The 24751-nt window shown below is 39.1% G+C and overlaps 1 protein-coding gene across 9 annotated transcripts in view; it reads right to left on the bottom strand.

The window, feature by feature from the left end:
• Positions 1 to 24751, bottom strand: part of SLC4A4 (solute carrier family 4 member 4) — a 523229-nt gene that overhangs the window by 234408 nt on the left and 264070 nt on the right. For all 9 annotated transcript variants that reach the window (XM_056803353.1, XM_007495656.3, XM_056803351.1 and 6 more), the window contains one exon: positions 40 to 175. In XM_056803353.1, the coding sequence (XP_056659331.1) occupies positions 40 to 175 (136 nt within the window). The remainder of the gene's footprint in view (positions 1 to 39; positions 176 to 24751) is intronic.

Below are 24751 nucleotides of genomic sequence, written 5' to 3' on the forward strand. Positions count from 1 at the left end.
CAACTGTCTGCCGTTGGGCCTCCAGCACCAAGTCCTCACCTGGCTGTCTCTTTCCATTCCATCTCCTGCCCATCCACTGCCAGGAGCTCATCCAATTCAGTGAAGAGCTGAGGGGGCGCCGGGCTGTCATCGTCCTCCCCCAGGATGAAGCGGATACGCTCGGCTGCCGGAGAGACTGCAGAAGTAAAAATACTGCGGTTAAAGACAGGTGGGATAACCTGGAAAACCAAGGAGCTATGACTACGAGATCTTCTTCTTTCCCCAAAACTGTTGAGCTTCCCTTTGGTATCTTCCTTGGACATGGCTCCCCCTTCTCTTTGCTCCCTAAGTCCTTTCTCACTTGCTTCCCCCTCTCTTTCCCACTTTGAGTTTGAAAAGATTCAAACTCTTCGCTTTTCCTGAACTCTTCCTTTATCTACAGCGCTCCAGTCTCAGCTTCAACATGGTCTGCACCAAGTGAAAAAGGACCTTTAGTCCTCGGATCAGTTGGAGGCAGCCTCCCCCTTCTCCCCTCCCTCCTTTCCCACCTCATGAATTTTTCTTAATTGTTTGATAGAAAACTCCGCTGAGCCAATCACTTCTTCATTCAGCAGTGGGAGGGTACCCGGCACCATCCTAATGATTAGTTCCCCACCACCACCACTTCTGTCCGCTGCCTGGAACCAGCACTCTAACTGGCTGCTGGCCACCCCAAACTGGCCAACTTCAAGGGGGATGAAGGAATATTTAACAAACTCCAGCCTCTTCTTTACATGGAGCCAGTGCCCCCAAAATGTTTAGTCAAGCCTCAGTGCACTTGGAAAACAAGCCCAAGTAAAAGATTGTACACCTGAGTCAAAGAAAACTCATTTCCCAACATGCTCAAACCCATAATTGGATGCCCTACCAGCTCCTTTTGACCCCTTCTTCTGAAAATCATGTAATGAAAAATTAACTGGAATTTTCCTCAGGTCCCAGGATTTAGGGGTTGTTCGGTCTCCAAGGGGGCTGAGAAATGTGTCTGCCCTGCAGCAGGATACGCCCAGAAATTCCGAATGTCCCACAGAGGCCATGGACTCTACCAGAGTCACACACCGAATGCTAAGGAGTGGGTGCTAGGCTGCTCATCTGTATCTACACACTGGGGTCTGTTTGAGGCCAAGTCTGGGTCGGCTGGGTGGCACAGTGGAGAGAGCATCGAGCTTGGGGTCAGGAAGACTTGAGTTCAAACCCGACCTCGGACACTTCCCAGCTGTGTGAGCGGAGCAAGTCATTTAATCCCTGTTTCACTCTTTTTCCTCATTTGTCAAATGAGCCAGGGATGGAAACAGCAAACCACTCCAATCTCTTTGCTGAGAAAATTCCAAAAAATTTCCAAAGAGTCAGTCACAACTGAAACAAGTGAACAACATCAAGGGCACATCTATGAACACACCAGAAAAGTTCCTATAATCCGCAAACTATGACAGTGGAAAACCATTTCCTGAAGCGTGAATAGGCTCTCCATCACGACTTGGACCAACCTAGGATATCTGTCATCGCCAACATTCTCAAACACAAATGGAGGCCACTGAATTTTATAAAAGGATCCCTCTGGGATGCATATCAAATTAGATTTAAAGTGTAACGTTATCTATTAATTTTGTTAAACGTATGTGTTAAACCAGACAAATATATTGTTAAACTTATATATATATATATATATTTAACAATATATATTGTTATATATATATGTTTAACATATATTTATATATATTGTTATATATATGTTTAACAATATATTTGTTAAAAATATTATATATATATATATATATATATATATATATATATAAATTTTCCTTGAGTTTGGACACCAGTAGGGAGTGTTATGGGTGCAGGAGCCCTTGGGTTCTAGACCATGCATCTTAAATAAGCTCTGGGCTGGAACGGAGACGACTAGGATATTTGAGAAATTGTAGAATGTTGTCACTGAATCAAATTGGCTGCTGCGTTAGCACCAAAATTTTCTCAGGGACTATCTAGGAAGAGAAATAGCCCAATGCATCTGTGGGACTTTCTTAGGAGTCGTGAATCCCTAGAATCATATCCCTGCTCTTATACCAGCTGTGTGACCATGAGCAAGTTACTTAGTCCCTTTGCTCCTCAGGTGACTCTCTAAGAATATAAATTGAAGACCAGTTGCAATTTGTCTCTGCTGAAGGGGTTCTTACACCAAGAAGGTCACAGATCCATATTATGTTGACATATGGATCCTATTGGTTTTTTGGGAGCAGATCTGTGATTTTATACATATCCCATAAGGAAATATCTTCCTCTGATGCAGATAGCTAACTAGCCTGCAACTTGAATTAGGGTTTCCTGGAGCATTGATGGGTTGTGATCTGTCCAGGATCACACAGTTGCCAAGCAGGACTGGAACCCAAGTTTTCCTGCCTCTGAGGTCAGCTCTTGGGCACTATGCTACTTCTCATTGACTAAGACCACAAATTGTGAAGTGCCTAAATCGTATAAAAATAAAAATTATAAATAACCCAAGGAGCAGTGGGAAGATTCATGGTCATTAAATTCTGAATATAGGACATTCAAAAAATAGTGTACACATTAGAAATATTATCAGACATTTAGATGTATGAATCAAAAAGGGCATGAATCTGTTCGTGAGATGTTGAAGCATCATAATTTTCATTATTTCATAGATTTAGAACTGAAAGAGACCTCTTTCTTTTTCCTAACAGATGAAGAAACTGAAGCCCAGAGAGTTAGAGACTTGGCTAGGATCCAGGATTTGAACCCCAGGCTGTGGCTTCAAGTCTATGGTTCTGTTTTCTTACTCCAGTATACCCCAGTAGCTCCAAGACACTAAAGAAAAAGAAGAGAGCGGTGCTGCCAAGATCAGATGTAAAGAGTTCCTTGTAAGGCTGCATGGTGACTTAGAAAACCACACATTCACAATATCCAATTTGAATTGTATTTTTTTATTTCATTGAACATTTCTCAAATACATTTTAATCTGGTTCTGGCCATACTGGAGAGTTTTGCCAGAAATTTTAACCCCTCTACTGTAGAGGATGTATGGTATAACAGGGACAAGAATGATACTGGATAAGGAGTCAGGGTTGAGGCGTTCATAGAGAATTCAAAGAATCTAAAACTAGATAAAATATCCTAAGACAGCATGTGGTAGTATAAAGCAAGCTGGCCTAGGAGACAATAAATAAAATAATAGCTAACAGTTATATAGCACCCACTATGTGCCAGGCACTGAGCTACATGCTTTATAATTATTTCATTTATCTTCACAAACATCCTGGAAGGTGGGTGCTCTTATTATCCTCATTTTATGATGAGGAAACTCAGGCAAACAGGGGTTAAGTGACTTGCCCAAAGTCACACATCTAGTCAGTGTTTGAGGTTGGATTTTAATGAGTTTAAATACCATTTCTATACCATATTGACTGATCAATAACACAAATCTTAGGGGCCTCAGGTAACTCTCTAGGATGATAAATCTCAAAAGAGATGCTTTGCTGATCTGTAGGCATATTTTCTCAGTGAAATTATAATTCAATTCATAAAAAAAGAAAAAGAAAGCCCTGACTATATATAATGAAATCTTTGAGGCAGCATGTCATGGTTAGAACACTGGACTTGGACTCAGAAAGACCTGAAGATCTCCAAGGTCCCCGGTAATCTCTGACTCTATGATATTAATGTTTCATTATCACTCTAGGGCAAAGGAGCCAGCAACGTTACCCAATGCAGTTAAAGCAGATGTAAATATAATTGAGAAATGTTCAATAAAATAAATAAAAATATAATACAATACAAATAGTATTAGTTTGTGTTTTCCTAAGTCAATATGTGACCAGGAGAGTGTTTCTATTTGAATGTGACGCCGCTGTCCTAGAGAAGAGCTTTTTTCTAATTCTTCAATTGCTGTTCACAACATTCGATAACAAAGATTTTTAAAATGCAACAGATTTTTAGAAACCTTGCAGTTTTTCCCCTCTCCACTCATCTCCCTTGGCCTTCCTAACTGTCCCCTCAAGATATCATCCTCTATTCCTTGTTTCACTGCTAAGTTTAAAAAAAAAGAAGAGGAATAAACCTCTTTACCTCCACACCCCCAATCCCTCGGTCCCTTCTTGCGCCTTCAGCACTGTAATGAAACTACCTCTCAAAAATCACCAGCAAATTCTTAATTTCATAATCAATGACTCTTTCTCAGTGTTGATTTTCTTGAACTCTTCAAGATTTTGACAATGTTGGCCACCCTCCTCAGGGACTTCTTCATTCCTTGATTTTCATGATGATATCCTGTCTAGGTTCTCCCGTCTAACTTTTACTTCTCCATTTCATTTAATAACTCATTGTTCTAAAGTACAATAAATATATTCGATGAGAGAGGCACCTGATCCACTTGTGTTATATATACATATATATGTATATATATATATATATATATATTTCTTCGATAATTCAATTGCATAGATTTGGGGAAATGTATGTTTAAGTTTTTTTAATTATTGTTTGTTGCTGTTCTTTATGGTAAATGCAATTCTTGCACAATTAAAAATATTCATTTGTCACTGAAGGACTTGGGAGAAAGGATGTTATCCACATCAAGGGAAAGAACTATGGGAGTAGAAAATCAGAAGAAACATATGATTTGTCACTTGTCTATATAGGTATAGGATTTGGAATTTTGGTTTTTAAAAGATTGCTTTATTGCAAAAATGAACAGTATGGAAATAGGTTTTGAATGATAATATATGTATACCTCTCTTCTGCCTTTGAAGTAATACATAGTATTGATTCTAAATTGGAAAGTGAAGGTTTTCTTTAAAAAGTAACTGAGGAATATTTAACAAAATAAGTAAAAGTGAAATTAAACATATATAATGTTAATATGTGGTTTTCTAAGTTAACATATGGTCTTCAGGATTTTTATTTCTGGCTTAGTGACCCCCTTTTCTATTTGAGTTTGACAAACTGGAGGAGGTGGGTGGGAAGGGAATAAACATTTATATGACACCTACTATGTGCCAGGCACTATGTCAAATGCTTTACAAATATTTCCTCATTTGATCCTCATCTCCTATATGTCCTTCCATGGGACATGGTCAACAACGGAGAGGGCAGACTAAGGAGGGAACATCTCCTTATCTTCTGTGCACTTATGGGCAGTGGCAAGGGCAGCCCAACCTCCCTACTGTTTGATGGAACCACAATCACCATGTTATGATATTCTTGATGTCCCCAAACTGAAAATTCAGCTCCCTATAAGGCTCATGACAGTGACTGTGACTACGAGAACCTGCCAACACCAAATCTGAGATGCCAACAGGCTCTTTGAGGATGAATTCCATAATGATGATGATTTCCTTAGGAGTTTTATCAGTCAGTAAGCAGCTTATCCTGAGTTCCTTTCTTCTCCTCTTCTCAAAGTTCTTGGACTTAGAGGCTCTAAGAGAGTATTGGCACTGTAGCTGGAGCTATTTCTTTGATGGCTACATCCCCCCCCCCCCCACTGCCACTAACTCACTGCATGCTGGTCCTTAGTGAACTTGTCAAGCTCTACCATCTGCTTTGGGTTTCATAATTAGCTGTGAGCAGAGGGTCCCCCACCCCAGCCCCAGGCAATGCTATGTCCTAGTGTTAAGGAAGATTCTTCAAAGACAAGTTTTTACACATAACCAGTCAAACCTGCTCAACATCTGAGAGAAAACCTATGCACGGAGAGATGGCTCCAGATGTTCCTGGAGAATGGGACCAAGACTGGGACCAAGGTTAGAAACAGGGAAGGAAAAGGAACATGTGTAAATCTTGTGTCTAGTACAATGTCACTTAATGAGTTTTCTATCTAACAAGAAGCCAGAAACCAAATGGCAGAGCCAGGAGAGCATGAGATGTTGAAGTGAGCAAAACCTGAGTTCAGATCCCACCTCAGATAAGGACTGTATGGTCCAAAGTAAGCTTTTAAACTCTCCCATCTGATTTCTTCTTCTATAAAATGGGGATAATAATAGCCTCTATTTCGTTGTCGTGATAGTCAAAAGAGAATATATGTAAGGCATCAGGCAACTGTTAAAGTGCCATTTAAATGATTATCATCATTATTTTCCTTTGGTAATTGGAATCAGAAGGTGGCTGAAATCTTATAGACACATTAAAGACTGGGGTGGTGGAGAGAGGGCTGACCTAGAAGCTGGGAAGATCTGGGTTCCATTCCCACCTCTGCCACATATAGGTAGACTATCTAACACTGGGAAAGCCATGGAAACTCTTTTTGCCCCCAAGCAACTCTCTAGAGTCAGAGCTGCAGAAGGGGAGTCAATATGCCTCAGTAAAGAAAGAGGTCCCTGGGAAATTCCCTTCACTTCTGTAATCACGAGTCCAATTTTTTAAGTGCATGTGTCTGAACAAGGGTGAAGAGAACTCTGAAAATTATAAGCCTTGGTTTTACTTTTACACAAAAGCTCAGGAAAGATCTATGACTCTTGTCAGAACTCCCTCTGTGACGCAGATGGCAATTCCACTATGACTTAGCAGATTAGTCACAGGCCATTGCTTAAACCCCATGGAAGGTGAGCCACTTGCCATGAAAAGTGGTCTGAAGAAGCAGTCCAAGAACCCAGGTCTCCCTAAGCCCACCCACTCCCAGGACTCTTTCTACTGGTCTTGAGGGGATAAAATCAGAAATTCAATGTGCATGCCATACAAAGACACCACAGTATTTACTATGCAACCATTTACTAAATTATATAAAAAGCAGAGCCTGACAAGCTCACGCAGCATCCTTTATCAGTACAGGAAGCCTGGCAGAGGAAAGCTAAGTAATGGCTATAATCAGGCTTAACTTGTTTTATTCTGCCCTGCCCACCATGCTCAGCAATGAAAGAGAGAATTGTGGTCCAGACCACAGAGCACTCCAGGGGGTGTAGATCTTGTTGGAGAGTCATCCTCCGAGAGCAGTTATCTTGAGAAGCAAGATACTTTTCATGGGAGTTTTCAGGGGTCTGAGCTAAAAAGAAATTCAAAACAAGCTGGCCCTTTTGGCAGAGGAGGAAAGGGAGGCCGGCTGAGGTTTTATGACCTGCCTAATGTAAGGAAGATAGTAGGAATCTGAAACTAGGTCTTTTCATGCCAAATCCAGAGTTCTTTCTCCTCTGCCAAAAGGCCTCTTTACCCTTAATGTCTAGCCTTAGATCCCCTCTCCCATATCCATATTTTTGAATCTGTAGTGCCTCACGCCTCGACTGCTCTGCCTTCTCACCACTGCCTCAGTTTCCTTGGCTTCCTTCAAGAGTCTCCCTCAAGGTGGAGTGGCTGACTGAGTTGTGGTATATGAGGAATACTATAGTGCCATAAGCAATGATGAACAGGATGAGTTCAGAAAAACCTGGAAAGACGTATATGAACTGATGCAAAGCAAAGTGAGTAGAACCAAGAAAACAATCTATGACCAGCTGTGAATGGCTAAACCATTATCAGCAAAACAAGGTCCCCCTCCCCAAATCCAAGGGACTCATGATCAAAAATGTCATCCCCAGCCAAAGAAGGAATTGCTGGAATCTGACTGCAGGTTAAAGCACATCATCTTTCGTCATCTTTCCTTTATGGGCTTTCTAGTGAATGTGCAATATGTGTCTTCTGTTGGGGCATGAAAGCACTGGTATAACCTAAGTCAAACTATTTAGTGCTTTGGGGATGGTGTGGAGAAAGCAAAGGAAGTTGGAGAAAGAGAGAATTGGAATTGAAAAATGTCAGAAAGCAATTGTCAAAAATTGTGTGACTGAAAAAAACAAAAGAAAGTTTTAAAAAACAAAGAAGACTCTCCCTCAAGACTCAGATCAAATGCCACCAAGTCCATGAATATTTTCTGGTCCTTCCAACTGCTAATGCCTCTTCCTCTCAGAGTTCTTCCTATTAACTCTGCATATGAATGACCAAATGAATAAAGTATTTTATTAAATGCTTACTCACTGTGGCTAAAAGAGGACACAAATGGAAAATCAGGCTGTCCCTACTCTCAAGTATCTCATTTGCTAATGAGGAAGACAGCACATGCATAAGGTTTCAGCTTCAAGTTAAATGGAAAAGACCCATGAACCTCAGGTGTGTTGGCAAACCAAATGTTAGTGCCCCTTCTTTGCTGTCATTATTCAATGATACTATCCCATGGTTCTTGGGTTCATTAATGTCCTCTGATCTGATTCATATCAGCCTGAAGGGCTGTAGGATTTAGCTGTAGACCAAATGTTGCTAAGCCATTTTCAGTGATCTCGCTGATATCTCTTTAAAGCATGAAGTTTAACAATGTCTACCCAAAGTGATGAACAGACCTAATAATCAAGTTATCTTTCACAGAGCATTGTTGAATTGGAGACAAAAAGAGTTTAATAAGCATAAGGTCAAAGCGGTGCATCACAAGATGATTATGTATTAAAAAAAGATCTAAGGATTAGTATATATGATCATTTATCAGGAATCAACAAAATGAAACATTGTACAATTCAATTCAGTCCTTCTTTGGGCCAGCCGCTGGCTGAGGTGCTTGGTCTAAACAGTCCTTGCTCTCCAAGGGCTGATATTTTATTAGGGAGCAGGTGGCGAAGGGTGGCAGAGGACAAGATACCAGGACATAGAGAGATGTACAAAAAGCTAGTATATGAGGTAGCTAGGTGGCGTAGTGGCTAGAACACTAGACCTAGAATCAGGAAGAACTAAGTACAAATCAGGGGTATAATGGGAAATGTTTAACAACCAGTTTTCTTTTCTTCATCAGTATTAGGAGTATTTTCTCCCAACAAAACTAAATCAATTTGTAGCCCTGGAGATTTCCAAAATATAAATGCTCTTGCTGAAAATTTAACAATGAGGAGGTAATTATGTGGATCAGTGGACAGAAAACTAGGTCTGGAGATGGGAGATTCTGGGTTCAAATCTAGCCTAAGATGCTTCCTAATTGTTTGACCCTTGGGCAAGTCACTTAACCGCCATTTTGCCTACCCTTTACTGCTCTTCTGCCTTGAATCCAATACACTTTAATTGATTCTAAGATAGAAGATAAGGGTTTCAAAAATTATTTTCTCATATCATTCCTTAGTTCAAGACACCCCAATGGTTCCTCATGACCTACAAGATAAAGTTTGAACTTCCCCCCTCTTCCAGCTTAGAACTCAAGAACAAGAGCTTCTGTTCTTTGATCTTTCCTGTTTTAGGTGAAGGAAAAATGGAGGTGGTAACGACTTTGTAACCTTTTAAGGGTCAAGAGAGTAAGCCACTGGAGTCTGGGAGCTGGACTTCATGCCAAGATTTGCCAGAATCCAGAGTAAGGGGTAAAGTCCTAAGCAAAGACCTAGTCCAACAGGGGCAGTTGGCATTAGGAGATGAAATTGGTTGGGGAAATTTGCAACAACAACAACAAAAAAAAAAAAACTGGTCTATATTTAAACCCATTCTCCCCAGGGACAGAGACAATATAGGTGAAAGGGTGTTCCCAGAGTATTGGAGGGAAATGTTTGTAGTTCTGTTCTTGCTTTTTCTGGGAAGTAAATAACCCTTCGTGAAAGCTTAAAAAATAAAATAAACTTCCTATCTTTGCATTTGAGTCACTACTTCATTTGGCCCCACTCTACTCCCTTTGTCTCTAGCTACTCTTTACCATCAGTCCTTCATTCTAACCAGGCATCCTCATTCTCTTCTGAAAAGACTATCTCCTTTGCCTAATTTCAGATTGGTCAGTAAGCCTACCTGGAAAGTCCTTTTCCTCCATTTCCTATACATCTTGAACAACCCCAATCAGCCATGCCTCTTCCTCAGAGCTTTTCTCAAATAGCCAGATCAGGCAAGGGATCAAATACTATAAAATCTAGCTTCAGACTCTTATTAGTTGTATGATTCTGGGCAAGTCACTTAATCAATGTCTGCCTCAGTTTCTTCAACTGAAAATGGGGGTAATAAATAGCACCTACATTACAAGGTTGTTATAAAAATCAAGAGATAATATTTGTAAAGCACATGGAAAATCATAGGTTCTTAATAAATGCTTGCCTGCTTCCTTTCTCCTAATTGTAGTCTCTCACCAGCTTTCCCTTCTCTGGAACTTTAGAGCTCTTCCTTCTTGTACCACTTACTTTGTCCTTAATCACATCCTTCAGATAATTGTTACTTAACTCTTTATAACCTTCTTCTCTGATAGGTGAGGAGGTCCTAGTGGGATGACTTAGGTGTCCTTATAAATCTTTTATGCAGAACTATGAACATAGTAGGCATCCTATTTTTTGTGAATGAATGAATCAATGTCAAATGGACACTGGACATTTCTAGATATATATTTAGTATAACAATGAAAAAGAGAGCTTTTACAAAGACTTCAACACCATGCCTGGCAAACAGCAAATACTTACTGTTTGTTAACTAAGACCTTCAAAATGGAAATTTGTACCCTAAATTTATATCTTAGATTCTTTCTAACAGGGATATTCTGAAAGTAGGACATGTAGGTAGCCCAGTAGACAGAACACTGGACCTAGAGTAAGAAAGACTAGAGTTTAAATCTGAACTCAGACAATTATGTCTTTATGACCCAGGCAAGTCACTTAACCCCTGCTGCATAAAACCAGAGAAATGGCAATCTTTGCCAAGAAAATGCCAGATGGCATCACCAAGAGTCAGGCACAACTTGACCAACAGAACAATATTCTGAAAAAGGTCCTAAGAAGGGAATCTTCTTTCTCTGATCCTTCTGACCTTTTGCAAATAGAAAGCAAAGAATCAGCAAATATTTATTATTTATCATGTAAGTTTAATTGAGAACACACCAATGATATGCCTTTGGTGACATGCTAAGCAACTATCTCCTATTTGGGACTCTTGTTTGGTGTCTTCCCACTGAAATCTCCTCCCACTTACATTGTTTATAACTTATACATTCCATTTTTTATAGCTCCACATGTGTCCTGTCTTTGCCTTTCTTTGGTTCCCCACTACTTATCACAGTGCCTGGCACATGGAAAGCACTTAATAAATTTCAAACTGGAAGGGACCTTAAAGGCCAAGTTCAGCCCTTATATTTTACAGATGTGGAGACTGAGGCACAGATAGGTTAAGTCAAGTCAACAAGTATTTATTAAAAGTTCATTATCTGCCAGGCACTGTGACTATTGCTAGGGTTAAAACAGGTCCAAACATTGTCCTTGCTTTCAACTAGTTCACATTCTAATGGAAGAGACTATATATCTCAAAGGATAGTGTAGTTTTAAGCTGTTATAGCCATCTAAACTATTAAGGCTTCAGACTACACTAAGTGTAGTCTGTAGACCAGTGAATGAACCCCTATTGACCAAGTAACCAACACGAGCAAGACATTTGGCATTGTGGTTGTCTATCGTGGTTCAAAGAAACATGAAACACAATTCCTGTCCTCAAAGAAATTTCTAATAAAAGAAATAAGACAATAAGCTATAAAAACTGTAACCAAAATATAAGAGAAAAACACTTCAGCATCCAAAGACAGAACATGCTAAATTGTACAAAACAAATAGAAAGGGAATTCCAAGGAGGGAGAACACACAATACTGTGTGCAATAGTTTAACTAAAGGCTGATGGCATATTTAGCTTATTATCACTAACATCCATTTGTGAATGTGTCCTTTTATTTCTGAGGGAGGAAACATCCAGCTGTGGCCACCCTAAAGGCTACCCATCAATAAGAGATAATGAGTATAATGAAAAATTCCTGCCTAGCAGGAGCCTGGAAACTGGTAGAGATATTTACATGTATATGGCAGGCAAACAGGGCAAATGAGGACTCCTGAGGCTTGATATTTCTATTTAAGAAACTTGGACCACCATTTTGGGAAACTGTCAAAATAAAGTGGAAAGGACAAATAACAGACAGACAGATAGACAGACAGACAGACAGACAGACAGACAGATAGATAGATAGATAGATAGATAGATAGATAGATAGATAGATAGATAGATAGATGGATGGATGGATGGATGGATGGATGGATGGATGGATGGATGGATTGATGAATGGATAGATAGATAGATAGATAGATAGATAGATAGATAGATAGATAGATAGATAGATGGATAGATAGACAGATAGATACAGACTATACTAGTGAAACTCTATCCCCATACCTTCCATTTACATGGTACATATCTAATATGCATAAAACTAGTTGTACAAGGTGTCCCAAAAGTATTAGTGTAGTCTGAAGCCCTAATAGTTTAGATGGCTATAACAGCTTAAAACTACACTATCATTTTTGAGATACTCTGTGTGTTGTCTCTTCCATTAGAATGTGGACTAGTTGAAAGCAAGGACAATGTTTGGACCTGTTTTAACCCTAGCAATAGTCACAGTGCCTGATAGATAATGAACTTTTAATAAATACTTGTTGACTTGACTTAACCCATCTGTGCCTCAGTCTCCACATCTGTAAAATATAAGGGCTGAACTTGGCCTTTAAGGTCCCTTCCAGCTTGAAATTTATAATCCTATAACTTCTGTGATTTACTGTCAATCATAAGTGAAAATGGCCATTATTTTTTATCTCTTTATATATTAAATGTAAAAATTATATAACTACTGTATAAAGACATGTCAGCTAAAGGAAGTATGCCAGAGTGGAAAAGGCACAATCTCTGGAGTCAAATCTGAATTCAAATCCTTCCACTATCACTTACTGGCTATTTGACACTTGTCAAGTCACTTAACATCTCTGAAATTCAGATTCTTCATCTGTAAAATGAAGAGATTGGACTTGATGGTTTCCGTAATCCTGTTCTGCTGTAAATCTATGATGCTGTATGTATGTATACATGTAAGTATGTATGAAGATTGATCAATAAGAGATATTTTGCGATGTCCCCCAAATAGTGCTTATTTCTCTTTTTAAAATAAAAAATACAACTAATTCCCATCTACATGTCATCATCATTGCTATATTTATTACAACACTAGAATTTTTCATAGAAATGGATTTCAGAAAGGACACCCAGAGGTCATACAGACCTTTTGCTAGCCTCTAAGTTATGTTTACCTTATGTCAGATAATGACTATATTCTCTGAATAGAGATAATTATTGCAGTATTCTCTGAACAGATAAATTAGGCAATTAATTTTTTTCAAGTTAGTCAAGACAATAAAACCATTTAACAGTACTCATTAAGGCAGGTAGTTTAAATACTACTTAGCTTTCCATGTAATAATAAGCTCCCACTCAGGAGAAACTGTCAGTTATAATGACTACTCTTAATAAAGCATGACAGCAGTACCCAACTTAATGGCATCCACGGCATGAACAGTTAGGAGCACATTCACATGACTAATCATCTACACACTATGCCATCTCCACCGTCTAAACCTTGAAATGTAACCTCTGGGAGGTTTGGCTCCAAGGGTAACCTTTTACCTAATCTTGCCTAGCACCAACCTTCCATACTGCCTCCCCATCATCTTCACACTCTAGGTAATCCACTCTTTTCTGGTGCCCCTGACATACAATTGAATGTAAGCTCCTTGAGGTACTTTATTCTTGCTTGTTTTTTATCTCCAGAACTTAGCACAGTCCCTGGCATGTTGTTATTCAGTCATTCAGTCATATTCAACTCTTCATGGATCTATGGACTCTGTAGACCGTACTGTCTATGGGGTTCTTAGCAAAGATACTCGAGTGGTTTCGCATTTCCTTCTCCAGTGAATTAAAGTAAACCGAAGTTAAGGCTGGCATAGTAAGTGCTGAATAAATGCATTATCTATGTGTCTGTCTGTAATCTTCCAATAAGGCTCAATTTATCTATCCATGCCTGAACTCATCAATCTACCCATTTATTAATCCATCTATCTATCTGTCTATCTATCTACCTATCATTCTATTTCTATCTATCTATCTGTCTGTCTGTCTATATATCTATACCACTTCCCCTACAAGAGGCAAAGGAAATGGGCAGCTGAACAATCCAGTCTTTGTAGAGTGTATTGAGCAAGCCATCTACCATTTTTGTACTTTTATTCACCATTTCTAAGATGGAGAAAACAGAACTTCTTGAAAACTTACTTTACTAAAACATTATTACACTGATGAGATGAACACATAGATATCTTTACAAAGAAACAGAAACAAGTCAAACTCCATTTTTAAAAATGACTATCCATTATCCTTCCCTACCCAATCTACTCACATATACATACAAAATTTTGAAAAAAGGTTTCAACAAACCAACTACATGGTTTAGTGGATAGCCAGGCCTAGAGATGGAATGTACTGGGTTCAAATCTGACCTTAGATACTTCCTAGACCTAGACCCTGAGAAGCTCACCTAACTCCAATAACCTAGCCCTTACCACTCTTCAGCCTTGGAACTGACACTTGATGTCCATTATAAGAGAGAAGGCAAGAGGTTTGGTTTTTTTTTCGAATAAAGAAGGTTTTAGCAAAAATATTAGCCTATGTGATATATGTGCGAAATGAGAAATTCCATGCTCTATGAGTCTATTTGCTCTCTTCTACTTCTATTTCTGTTTCAAAGGCAATCATCCAAAAGAATTCTATGATTGTCCTACAAGCTAAGTAAAGCCTATGATATTCCAGGATATCCTTAATGGGAAACCATTTGCACTACTCGTCATCACTGTCTCTGCCCTGTATCCTCAAATTGAGAAGAGATGAGCCTTAGCCTCATCTAAAAGAATAAGATTAAAAACCAACTGAGACACTAGAATTTAAAGGTCCTCAACTGTCCTCATGAAATAGAGTGACAAGTATCTAGACATCTGAGAAACTCACTTCATAAGGGATGCTAATTATTCCCATTCAGTCTTAATCCTTGTTTTCACTGGTATGTGTTAAAGAAGGACAAGGACAAGGACAAGGAAGAGGAGGAGGAGGAGGAAGAAGAAGAAGAAAGAAGAAAAAACAAGAACAATAACAAGAAGAAAAGAAAGAGAAAAGAAAAAGGAGAGAAGGAGAAGATCTCATGGATAAGAAAATCCAAATATTATTTCCTCTCTAGTTCTTTCCATTCTGAAACTTAGGACTCTTAACAGTGTAGAGACCATGATCTGTTGAGGGTTTTAAAAGTACTGATTCAAAGGCTCTCCTCCAACAAAGAGTCTCCCCTGTGTATGTCAACATCATACATGATTTCTTTTAAAATATGCAACAACAGAGATAACTTTGCCTATAGCATTCTAATTATCAATATTATGCGATACATAAAATAAGGAGACATAAATTCACCAAAGGTATGGATCACTTTCATGGATGATATGCAATGAAAAAAAATTAAAAAAGGATTCCTTCTAGAGGCCAAGGGCTCCCTAAATTCCTATTTGTGAAAGACCCTATGCTGATTGCAGCAACCCATAGACCACTACAGGGTCTCTTCAGTGAGAATAATAAGCACTCCAAAGAGATTCATCTAATTCATTAAGTAGCTAATTTAGTGTCTCTAGACCCTCAAGCTCACCTTCAAAAAGAAATATTTAAAATCCCAAAGATAACTGCTCAGATATATATATATATATATGTATATATATATATATATGACTCTGTGAGGTCTTCAAAGGGTACCTCTTTTTACCATCCTATGAAGGCAGGTAGGCTTACTTATATTGTCATCCCCATTTAACATTGAAAAAATGGAGACCCAGGAGGGTAAGATACTTGGTCAAGATGATGGAGCTAGTAAGTGTGATAGCCAGCAATTTGGTTTGCCTCTCATGGCCCTTGACTGCAATTCTAGCACAATGTCTATGAAGAAATCTAGTCATAACTGATGTCAAAACTTCCCAACAACAAGATGAACCTCTGCTTCCCTAGAGGTCTTCCACATACATTTCACCACCTAATTGATCAAGTTGCAATGCTATGGAAGTCTCCTCTGGTCCCTCTAAAAGGACTCACCTTAGTTCTTAAGCATTCTGAGATTAGCTTGCCATATGCATAAAACAACTGGCTGGGCAACCATATGCATTTTGAAGGGAAAACTTAAATAACAGTCTCACAACAATTAGGTCAGAAAGGTAGCAGGAAATGATTCTTTGCTGGATGTGGGAGAAAATGAGGCATCAATCAGAAAGGGGAAAACAATTGACAGATAGCAACCTTTTTCTATAAAGCTAAAAAATCTCCTGGTCTCTAAGTGGCATAGCCATCATTTGGGTTTGCTTTTAATCTCCCATTTCCCAATGCATTTATTTTTGTTCAGATAGAGCTACCCACGGAAAACCATGGATGATGAATCACTCTGCTAGCAGGGAACACGTCAGCATTTTCTCCAAGTTCCACTTGGACCAATTATCAGTATAATTTATACCTTGAGGTTGCTAATGTCAGACTCGATTCCCATCAACATTTAAAAAAAAGCTTCAAGATTCTCAAAATAAACCATACAGACTTAATCTCACAATCCTATACCTGCCTTGTATCTAAAACTGTGAAATTTATAGCTCCAATATCAGATCAACTGTCATGCCAATGCATTCAGTTAGATAGCATTGGAAACAGCTAGGTAGCACAGAAAATGCTGGGCCTAGAGTCAGGAAAACCCGAGTTCCAATCCAGCCTAAACAATTTACTAGCTGCATGACCCAGCCTGGGAAAGGCACTTAACCTCTGCCTGCCTCAGTTTCCTCAACTATAAAAAAGAAAACTAACTTTCCAGGGGTGTTGTGAGGATCAAATGACATAAAATTTATAAAGTTCTTAGCACAGCACTAGATGCTTAATAGACATTTAATTCTTTCTTTCTTTCTTTCTTTCCTTCCTTCCTTCCTTCCTTCTTTCCTATGAAGAATACTCCTTCTTTCCTTGAAAATATTCTTCCAAAAAGTACAAGAATATAAGCAGCCCCAACACAATAGCATGCTTGGAAATATGTTTCAGATCCTCTGACCTCCAATCCATTCCACAGAAAATTTCATCCAACTCCAGAAAATAGCAAAACTAACCATCTTTTAGAGCTGGAATTTTTAATCTGAAGTCCATAAACTTTGTTTTTTAAAATAAGGGTTTAACATAATTAGTTTACTTTGCAATACTAAGAATTCAATTTAATGTATTAATGGGCATTAACAACAGTTTGAGGAGGGGTCTATAAACTTCAGCAGATTTCAGAGGAATTTTTGATGCTAGAAAACAAAAAAAGGAACAAGAAAACCTGTTTTTGTGTCCAAAGATTACACTTCAATATGGTGCTCTGGTTCAGGATGGGTCGGGGAGAGGAATAGGGAGAAGGCTCCCCAGGAACCTTAGGAGATGATAATCATTACAATGAGCATTTTAAGGTCTACAAAGCACTCTACAGATGCTATCTCATTTGTCCATTATAACAAAGGCAGGTGTTATTATGATCCCCAATTTGGAGATGAGAAAACTGAGGGTTCAAGGGTTTAACTGACTTGTCCCAGGGTAATAAAGTATCTGAAACAGAATTTAAATTCAGATCTCTAAGATGGCAGGTGGTTCAATTCTCTATCTGTTATGCTACCAAGCTCTGTGCAGACCAATCAATGGATCCATAAACTTTGTGCCTATTATTTCATGAATTACTTCAATACAAAAAGAGGCAAAAGATAGTCCCTGCCCTCAAGGAATTTGCAATCTAATTTGTAATGTGCAAGCAAGCATATAGAAAGCAAGCTGGATATAGATTAACAGGAGATAATTAAAAGAGGAAAGGCATGAATTAGAGGAACTCTGATTATCCCCATTTTTTCAGAAAAGAAAACTGAGGTTGAGAGAATATATTCCTAGAATCATATAACAAACAACTGTTTGATGTAAAATTCCAACCCAGGCCTTCCCAACATCCTTTCATCATGATGAAAAGGTACAAGGACTTCATTCATGGTGATCATTGATGGGTCCCATCTTCTTTCTGCTACTAACAGCTTGAAAATTATACTCCTAAAGCTTCCCCTTTCTGGGAAGAACCAGTAGCCCACTTGTTCTATAAAGCTGCTAAATTTACAGCTCTAGCATCAGCACTCCTGACAGCAACCACTGATCTGCCTGGCTTCCTTTAAGTGCCAACTAAAGTCCTACCTTCTTTAGATCGAGCTCTCTCTCACTTCACCATGAGCCAAAGTATTAACATGTCATTTCCAATCTCTAACCTCTCTTCACCTCCATTACAATTTCTCCTAAGAGGATTACTCTCTTGCTCTGAGAACTCCAAAGGCTATCTATTACCCTTTCAGTAATATACAAACTCCTTTCTCATTAAAAGCCTATACAACCTGCCAACTTACCTTTCCAGGCTTACTGTGTGTCCTATTGCTCTTTACACATGCTACTATCCAGTGGAAGGAAGGAATGAAGGAGGGAACGAAGGAGGGAGGGAGGAAATCCTTTATTTCCTTCTTGTAGGGAACATATAGGAGGTCTCTACTACTGCAAGTCTGATAGAAAGATGCAATGGGTCCAAGGGCACAATGGCAAAGCAGATAGGAATGCATCCTTTTAAGATAATATTTCCACTGATAAACTCATATCCATTTCTGATGCTGAACCATCTGCCTGTGTCAAGGACTTTGAGTGGCAAAAATATGTTTGTCTGTTTTTCCCCCAGGTTTTCAGTAGCTGTGGCTGCCGAAGAGATGGGTGGCTACAGCAACTGTAGAGATAACTCCCAGCTCCTAATTCCAGACAGCTGATGATTCCCTGAATGGTAGCCACAAGGGCATATCAGGCAAGCTGTCTGGGAGTCATTATTATCCTCCCTTAGAATGAAAGCAGGGACTATTTCATCGGTGTCCCTATCCATCAGCACAGTGCTGAGCACATAGTAGGTGTTTCATAAATGTTCATTAATTGAATATTTGATATGGCTTCCTTCACTGTGCTCAAAAGAGATACTCTGAGCTTTCCTAGTCTGAATAGTTGGGGAAAGCTCTCTGTTATGAGTTCCAGTGGCTACTACAGACTACTAGCCAGCAATATACCAAACAAAAAGTCCTTTCAAATCCTGGTAAGTAAAGTTCTGCCAGAAAGGTCACAACCCTGAGTTCACTTCCGAAAAACCACCACATTTCGGGGTTGTGAGTTACTAAGCAGCTCTGAAAGGTCTGGCTGAACCAGTTTTAGCATAAAGGGATCAGCTGAGATTTTAGAGAGGTTGTTATTGCTGTTTTCTTTTTCTCCAAGGAGAGTGGTTTCATTTGTTATGGAAATAAATCTTCTGCAAAACTGTGCTCATGGCTACCTCATAGAATGCTTCCAGAAAACCAGATCCAAAGAGGTGCCTGGCTTCTTCCTCTAACTCAGGACATTGTCAAGAGCAAGCCGATCATTTTATAAACTCAAAGGAGGAAGAGCCATGAGTACGAAACGTGTCCTATGACTATTCAAGCCTTTTTGCCACAGTTCTTTTGGCCAAAGATTTGTCTCTGACTTACTGAGAAAATGACATGCAGTCTGATTGGATGTCAGCAGCCCCAACATAGCCAGGGTAGGCAGCCGAGCCCTGATTCAAAGGAAATGCATGATTAATAATTCCTAATTCTGTATAGGCATGGGTCACCAAGCGACACAGAGAGGATGTTTAGTCCTTCCTGGAGCCATGTGGGGATGTGTTCAGCATAATTATTACCTAATTGCATGTAGCAATACCAACTAATTAAAAAACCAACCAACGAAAGTTGGACCCTTAGCAGCAAGCTCTTTCTGTTCAGTCAATTCTTTCTTTAGAGGCTCTTTGTTGTTGTTCAGTCATTTCAGACTTTTTGTGAACCCATTTAGTGTTTTCTTGGCAAGGATACTAGAGTGGTTTGTCATTTCCTTCTCCAGATCATTTGACAGATGAGAAAACTGAAACAAGCTGAATTGAGCCCAGAATTACATAGCTAGTATCTGAGTCTGGATTTGAACTCAGGTTTTCTTGACTCCACACCTGGCCCTGTACCATTGTGCCACCTAGCTGGCCCTTTCAAGTTCCATCACAGTTGAAATTTTGCCACTGAGGAACAAGATTAGCTAATCTTGTTCTGGTTTTGCTACTTTCTTCACAGATTCTATCCCTATACATCTTGGCCCTATCCCTCACATGGTACAGTGAAAAAAAAAGCATGGAATTTTGAGTCAAAGAGCCTGAGTTCAAATCCTGACTTTTTCCATATGTGCAAAATTAGGAGACTGGACTAGAAGATCTCTATAGTATCCTCCAGCTCTAAATCTATGATCCGGGCACTGTCTCTCATATGGATTACATCTTTTGTTTTCCCAAACTTATTGGACCTGGAGGAGGGTCAACATGTTCCTTCCTCCCCACTTCCATTTTTCAGATCCTCTTTCTCTCCTGGGATAACTTTATGAGCTCCCCTCAATTGGGGTTCACCTCCTCCCAATTATACTACCCCATCTAGACCTTTATTGCAGTAACTAATCTCTTTTCTCAAGAAGTTCAGTCCCTAGATCACAATATTCCCTTCCACTCCTGCCCCTACTTTCATCCTCAAATATTTCCCTCTGGTCCTTTGAATATACTGGCTTCCCAGGTCAACTCCCATGACTTGGTTTAATTCTATCTCTACCCTTCTGGAAATAGTCACACCTTAGAGTTCACCAATATTCACAGCAACGATATCCTCAAGATCTCAAACTAGGAAGTTTCCCTCTCACAATCATACTCTTCACTCCTGCTCATCCTAAAACTTTTCTTTATCCTCATCTTGACTTGATTGATCCTTTTTTCCTCTTCTGTCTGCACTTATCCATCTTCACAGTCCTGACACTAAGGTTAACCAGTTTTACTATTCAGTGGAACTGCACTCTTGAATTTCTGATGCTTGGTCATACAATTGTGTGGCTCATGGCCTGCCAACCTTCAACCAGGACTGTTATGAAGCTCAAATGAAATAATGATTGTAAAGCCTTTTCCAAATCTTAAAGTACTACAGAAATACTAGTTATTATTATTACTAGTATTATTCACCTACAGTTACGAAACCTCCAATGTGCTGATACCTTCATTCACTGAACGTAAGCAATGTTTATAGAGAAACTAAATATATGCACGTACATTTTCACGTCTAATCTGCCTTATTAAGGTTTTCATTACTCCCATTCTACTGCCACACAGAATCAGAGTTGGAAGAGATCTCACCATGTCTCCAAGGAAAGAAGGGAAGAAACAAATATTCATTAAGCACTTACTATGTGCCAGGCACTGGGATACAAATACAACAAAAAATAAATACAGTTCCTGTCCTCAGAGTTTGCATTCTAATAGAGGGAGACAACATACAAAAGGGATATGAAGGTACCCAGCTCCATGGTTTTGAAATACAAAAGCAAGAAGAAGCACCAGGAGGGGAATCCAACTTATAGCAGAAAAGAATTCTCTCTATAAACTACCAACAAGAATTCGCCCAAAGGACAAGGAACCCTCTATCTTTAGAGGTATCTCATTCCACTGGGGGGGGGGGGTGAAGGGATAATGTAACTAGGTGGCAGTGGTGACTCATTGCCTAAAACACTGTGCTTTGAATCAGGAAGACTCATTTTCATTAATTTAAATCCAGTTCTGGCATTTAACTAGCTATGTGATCCTGAGCAAGTCATTTAACCCTTTTGCCTCAGTTTCCTCATCTATAAAGTGAACTGGGTAAGGAAAAGGCAAACTGCTCCAGTATCTTTGCCAAGGAAATCCCAAATGCCATTACAAAAAGTTTGACATGACTTAAAAAGGACTGAACAACAACATTCCATTTTGGAGTAGATCGAATTCTTAAGAAATTCCTCACATCCAACTTGAACTGGCTTCTCTACAACCTCTACTCAGTGGTTCTAACCAGTCTTTCTGGAGCAAAGCAGGATAAGTCTAATCCCTTTCCCAGGTTGAAAGTCTTTCAAACACTTGAAAAGAGCAATCAAGTCATTTTTTCTCTAGTCGAAACATCCTTAATTCCTTTAACTAAATATCTCACAGGGCATGTTCTCATGTCCTTCCCTATCCTAGCTGCTCTTCCTTGGACATTCTCCAAGTTATCAGTGTCATTTCTTAAATGTAGAACACAGAAATAGAGTATTCTGAATATTGTCTGACCAGTACATATTACAATGCAATTATTGTCTCCTTGAATATTACATTTTTAATTAAATTGAATATCTCATTAGCTTTTTTAGCTGTTATATCATATCATTGAAACATACCAAGCTTGCAGTCCACTGAAACCCCCAGATCTTTCTCACACAAGCTACTGACTAGTCACACTTTCAGTGTTTTGTTCTTTTAAAGTTCCATTTTTAACCCAACTATAAGACATTCACATTAATTTGCTTTACTTCATCATTTCATATTCATATTAATTAACTTTACCTTCATTAATCAAGCCTGATGTTCAGGCAAGATCTTTTTGAATCTTGACTGTTATCTAGTGAAGGGTATCCCTCCCTTTTTTGTTCCATCTGTAAACTGAAAAACATCTCATACATCCTTTTATCTATACACTGATAAAAAAATATGGATAAACATTCCAGAGCCTACCACTGATCCCTGGGGCACTGTTCTAAGTTGATATCAAATTATTAATGACTACTCTTTGAGTCCATCGATTCAAATAATTCTAAACCTATTGACCTTCCATTTCAGCCCTTTTATCCAGCTCACCTCTCTTCATCCTTTTCAAAGAAGAACATCAAAGACTGTCTAACATTTTGCTAAAAATCCAAGTAAATTATATCTAAAAGATTATCCTGGTCTTCATTTACCTAAAAATCAGACAACCGTTTAATTAGTGCCTCCTATGGACCAAGTATTCTGCAGATATGAAGATAAAACTAAGGATCTTACATTTTATTAGGTGTAAGAGGAGAAGACAAACAAGAACATGGGTAAATAAATAAAAATAATATATAGAGCAAAACCTGTCAAAAAAACAAGTTGTTTAGTCCAGAATGCTTGTTCTTGATGAAGCCATGATGGATCACCATGATTATTGTTTTCTTTTCAAGTTCACCAACTATATCTTTAATAATACATTCTAGAAAAATCCAGGAATCCAAATCAATTTCATTGATGTGTGGTTTTTAGACTCCATTCTCTTCCCTTTAAAAAATACTTTTCAGAACAGGATCTTCCCTATTATTAAATTCATGATCTTTCAAAGATCAATGGTTGAAGCTCAGCAATAATATTTGCTAGTTCTTGTGTGATGGTCAAAATGTGGTTTTACGGTAGACTCTTGCTTGTTCCTTAATAATATCCTTAGCAATGGATGACTTAACATTTTTATATACAATGAGAAACTAGTCTTCTTATTCACACAAGTACTTATTAATGCTCTCTCAGCCATCTTTTTGATATTTATAGGGTCTGAGATTTTAATTTTTTTCCCCAGACTTTTGGTATCTTCTTCATCAGATAGCTTGTGAATTGGTTCTTTGTGCTCAGGGAGGGGTAGTATCTCTGGTATGGAGGGCTTGTTGTGCCCTTTTAGGGCAGCTCTCCAGCCTCTGACCCTCACCTGACACCCAGCTCTCACTTGTGGCTCCTAATAGTTGCTAGCATGCGGCAGCAGCCACACCCCGGGCAACGGCTTGGACAAGCCATCTAAATGGTAGCCATCGGGTCACCGACCCCTGGTGAACCAGGGCTGCTCACCCAGCATGTGAAGACTGCTTTGGCTGAACAGATGGAAGAAACCAATAAGAAGGTTCAAAGGCTGAGATGGCAACGCAGCAAAGCACTGTGGAGTGCTTAGGGCGTGTTGCAGCACAAAGGACAACCCGGCCATCCAATGCAGCTGAGGAAGTCTCCAGGTGTAAAGACTTTTCATGCCACTGGACCCAGGCTTCCAATGCCGAGAGAGTGGGACTGTCTCTGTGCAATGACTTTTCCACTTGAATCTCCTTCACACACAAGTGTCTTTGTGCACACTCATCTATACACCATAGATGAAAACGCACAAAGACAATCATCATCCTCGGTTACCGAGAGACTACTACTATACTATACTCTATACTATATTTCAATTGTGTCAGGTGTTTGGTGCTCTTTTACTATACATGTCTATCCACTCCCTAGTAACTATATTTATTCTGCCCCTTTCCAATTCAAAGATTATTCTTTTTGGAAAAGAAATCAAACAAAAATAAGGACTTGGCATCAATCTCTTCTTCCTGTTTTCAATTATCATCCTTCCATCCATCCCAAACATAGTCTTTTTTCCTTTTTCAATCCTCTTCACCAAGGTAACTATGAAACTCCTTGGGGTCATCCTTAGCCTTCTTTGCACCATGGCTCACTCTAAGCTTCAGCACACCTGTATCATTATTACAATTGTTTCTATATTCACCCTATTTTACCTAACTATACTTTCATTTCTGTTGTGTGTGTATTTTTTGAACCCTTACCATCTATCTTGGAATAAATATGGTGTATTAGTTCCAGGGCAGAAGAGCAGGAAAGGCTAGGCAATGAATGGCAGCTAAGTAACTTTCCCAGGGTCATATAGCTAGGAAGGATCTGCGGCCTCATTTGAACCCAGGACCTCCCATCTCTAGGCTGGTTCAATCCACTCAGCTGCCCATTGTGTGTGTGAGGGAAGGGTTTGGGGGGCCTTTCCATGTTATGGAGTGATACCAGAGACATCTATCAATAAAAGGAATAGTAACAAGTGAAAGCACAACCAATAACGGTGGCAGAAGCAAGAATTTGGTGAAAAGGAATAATAATAGTCACATTTATAAAACACTCAAAGGTTTGCAAAGTCCTTTAAGTATGTTGTCTCGGTTGCTCCTCACCCC

This window comes from Monodelphis domestica, chromosome 6, assembly GCF_027887165.1.
Source record: "Monodelphis domestica isolate mMonDom1 chromosome 6, mMonDom1.pri, whole genome shotgun sequence".
Taxonomy (NCBI): Eukaryota; Metazoa; Chordata; class Mammalia; order Didelphimorphia; family Didelphidae; genus Monodelphis; species Monodelphis domestica.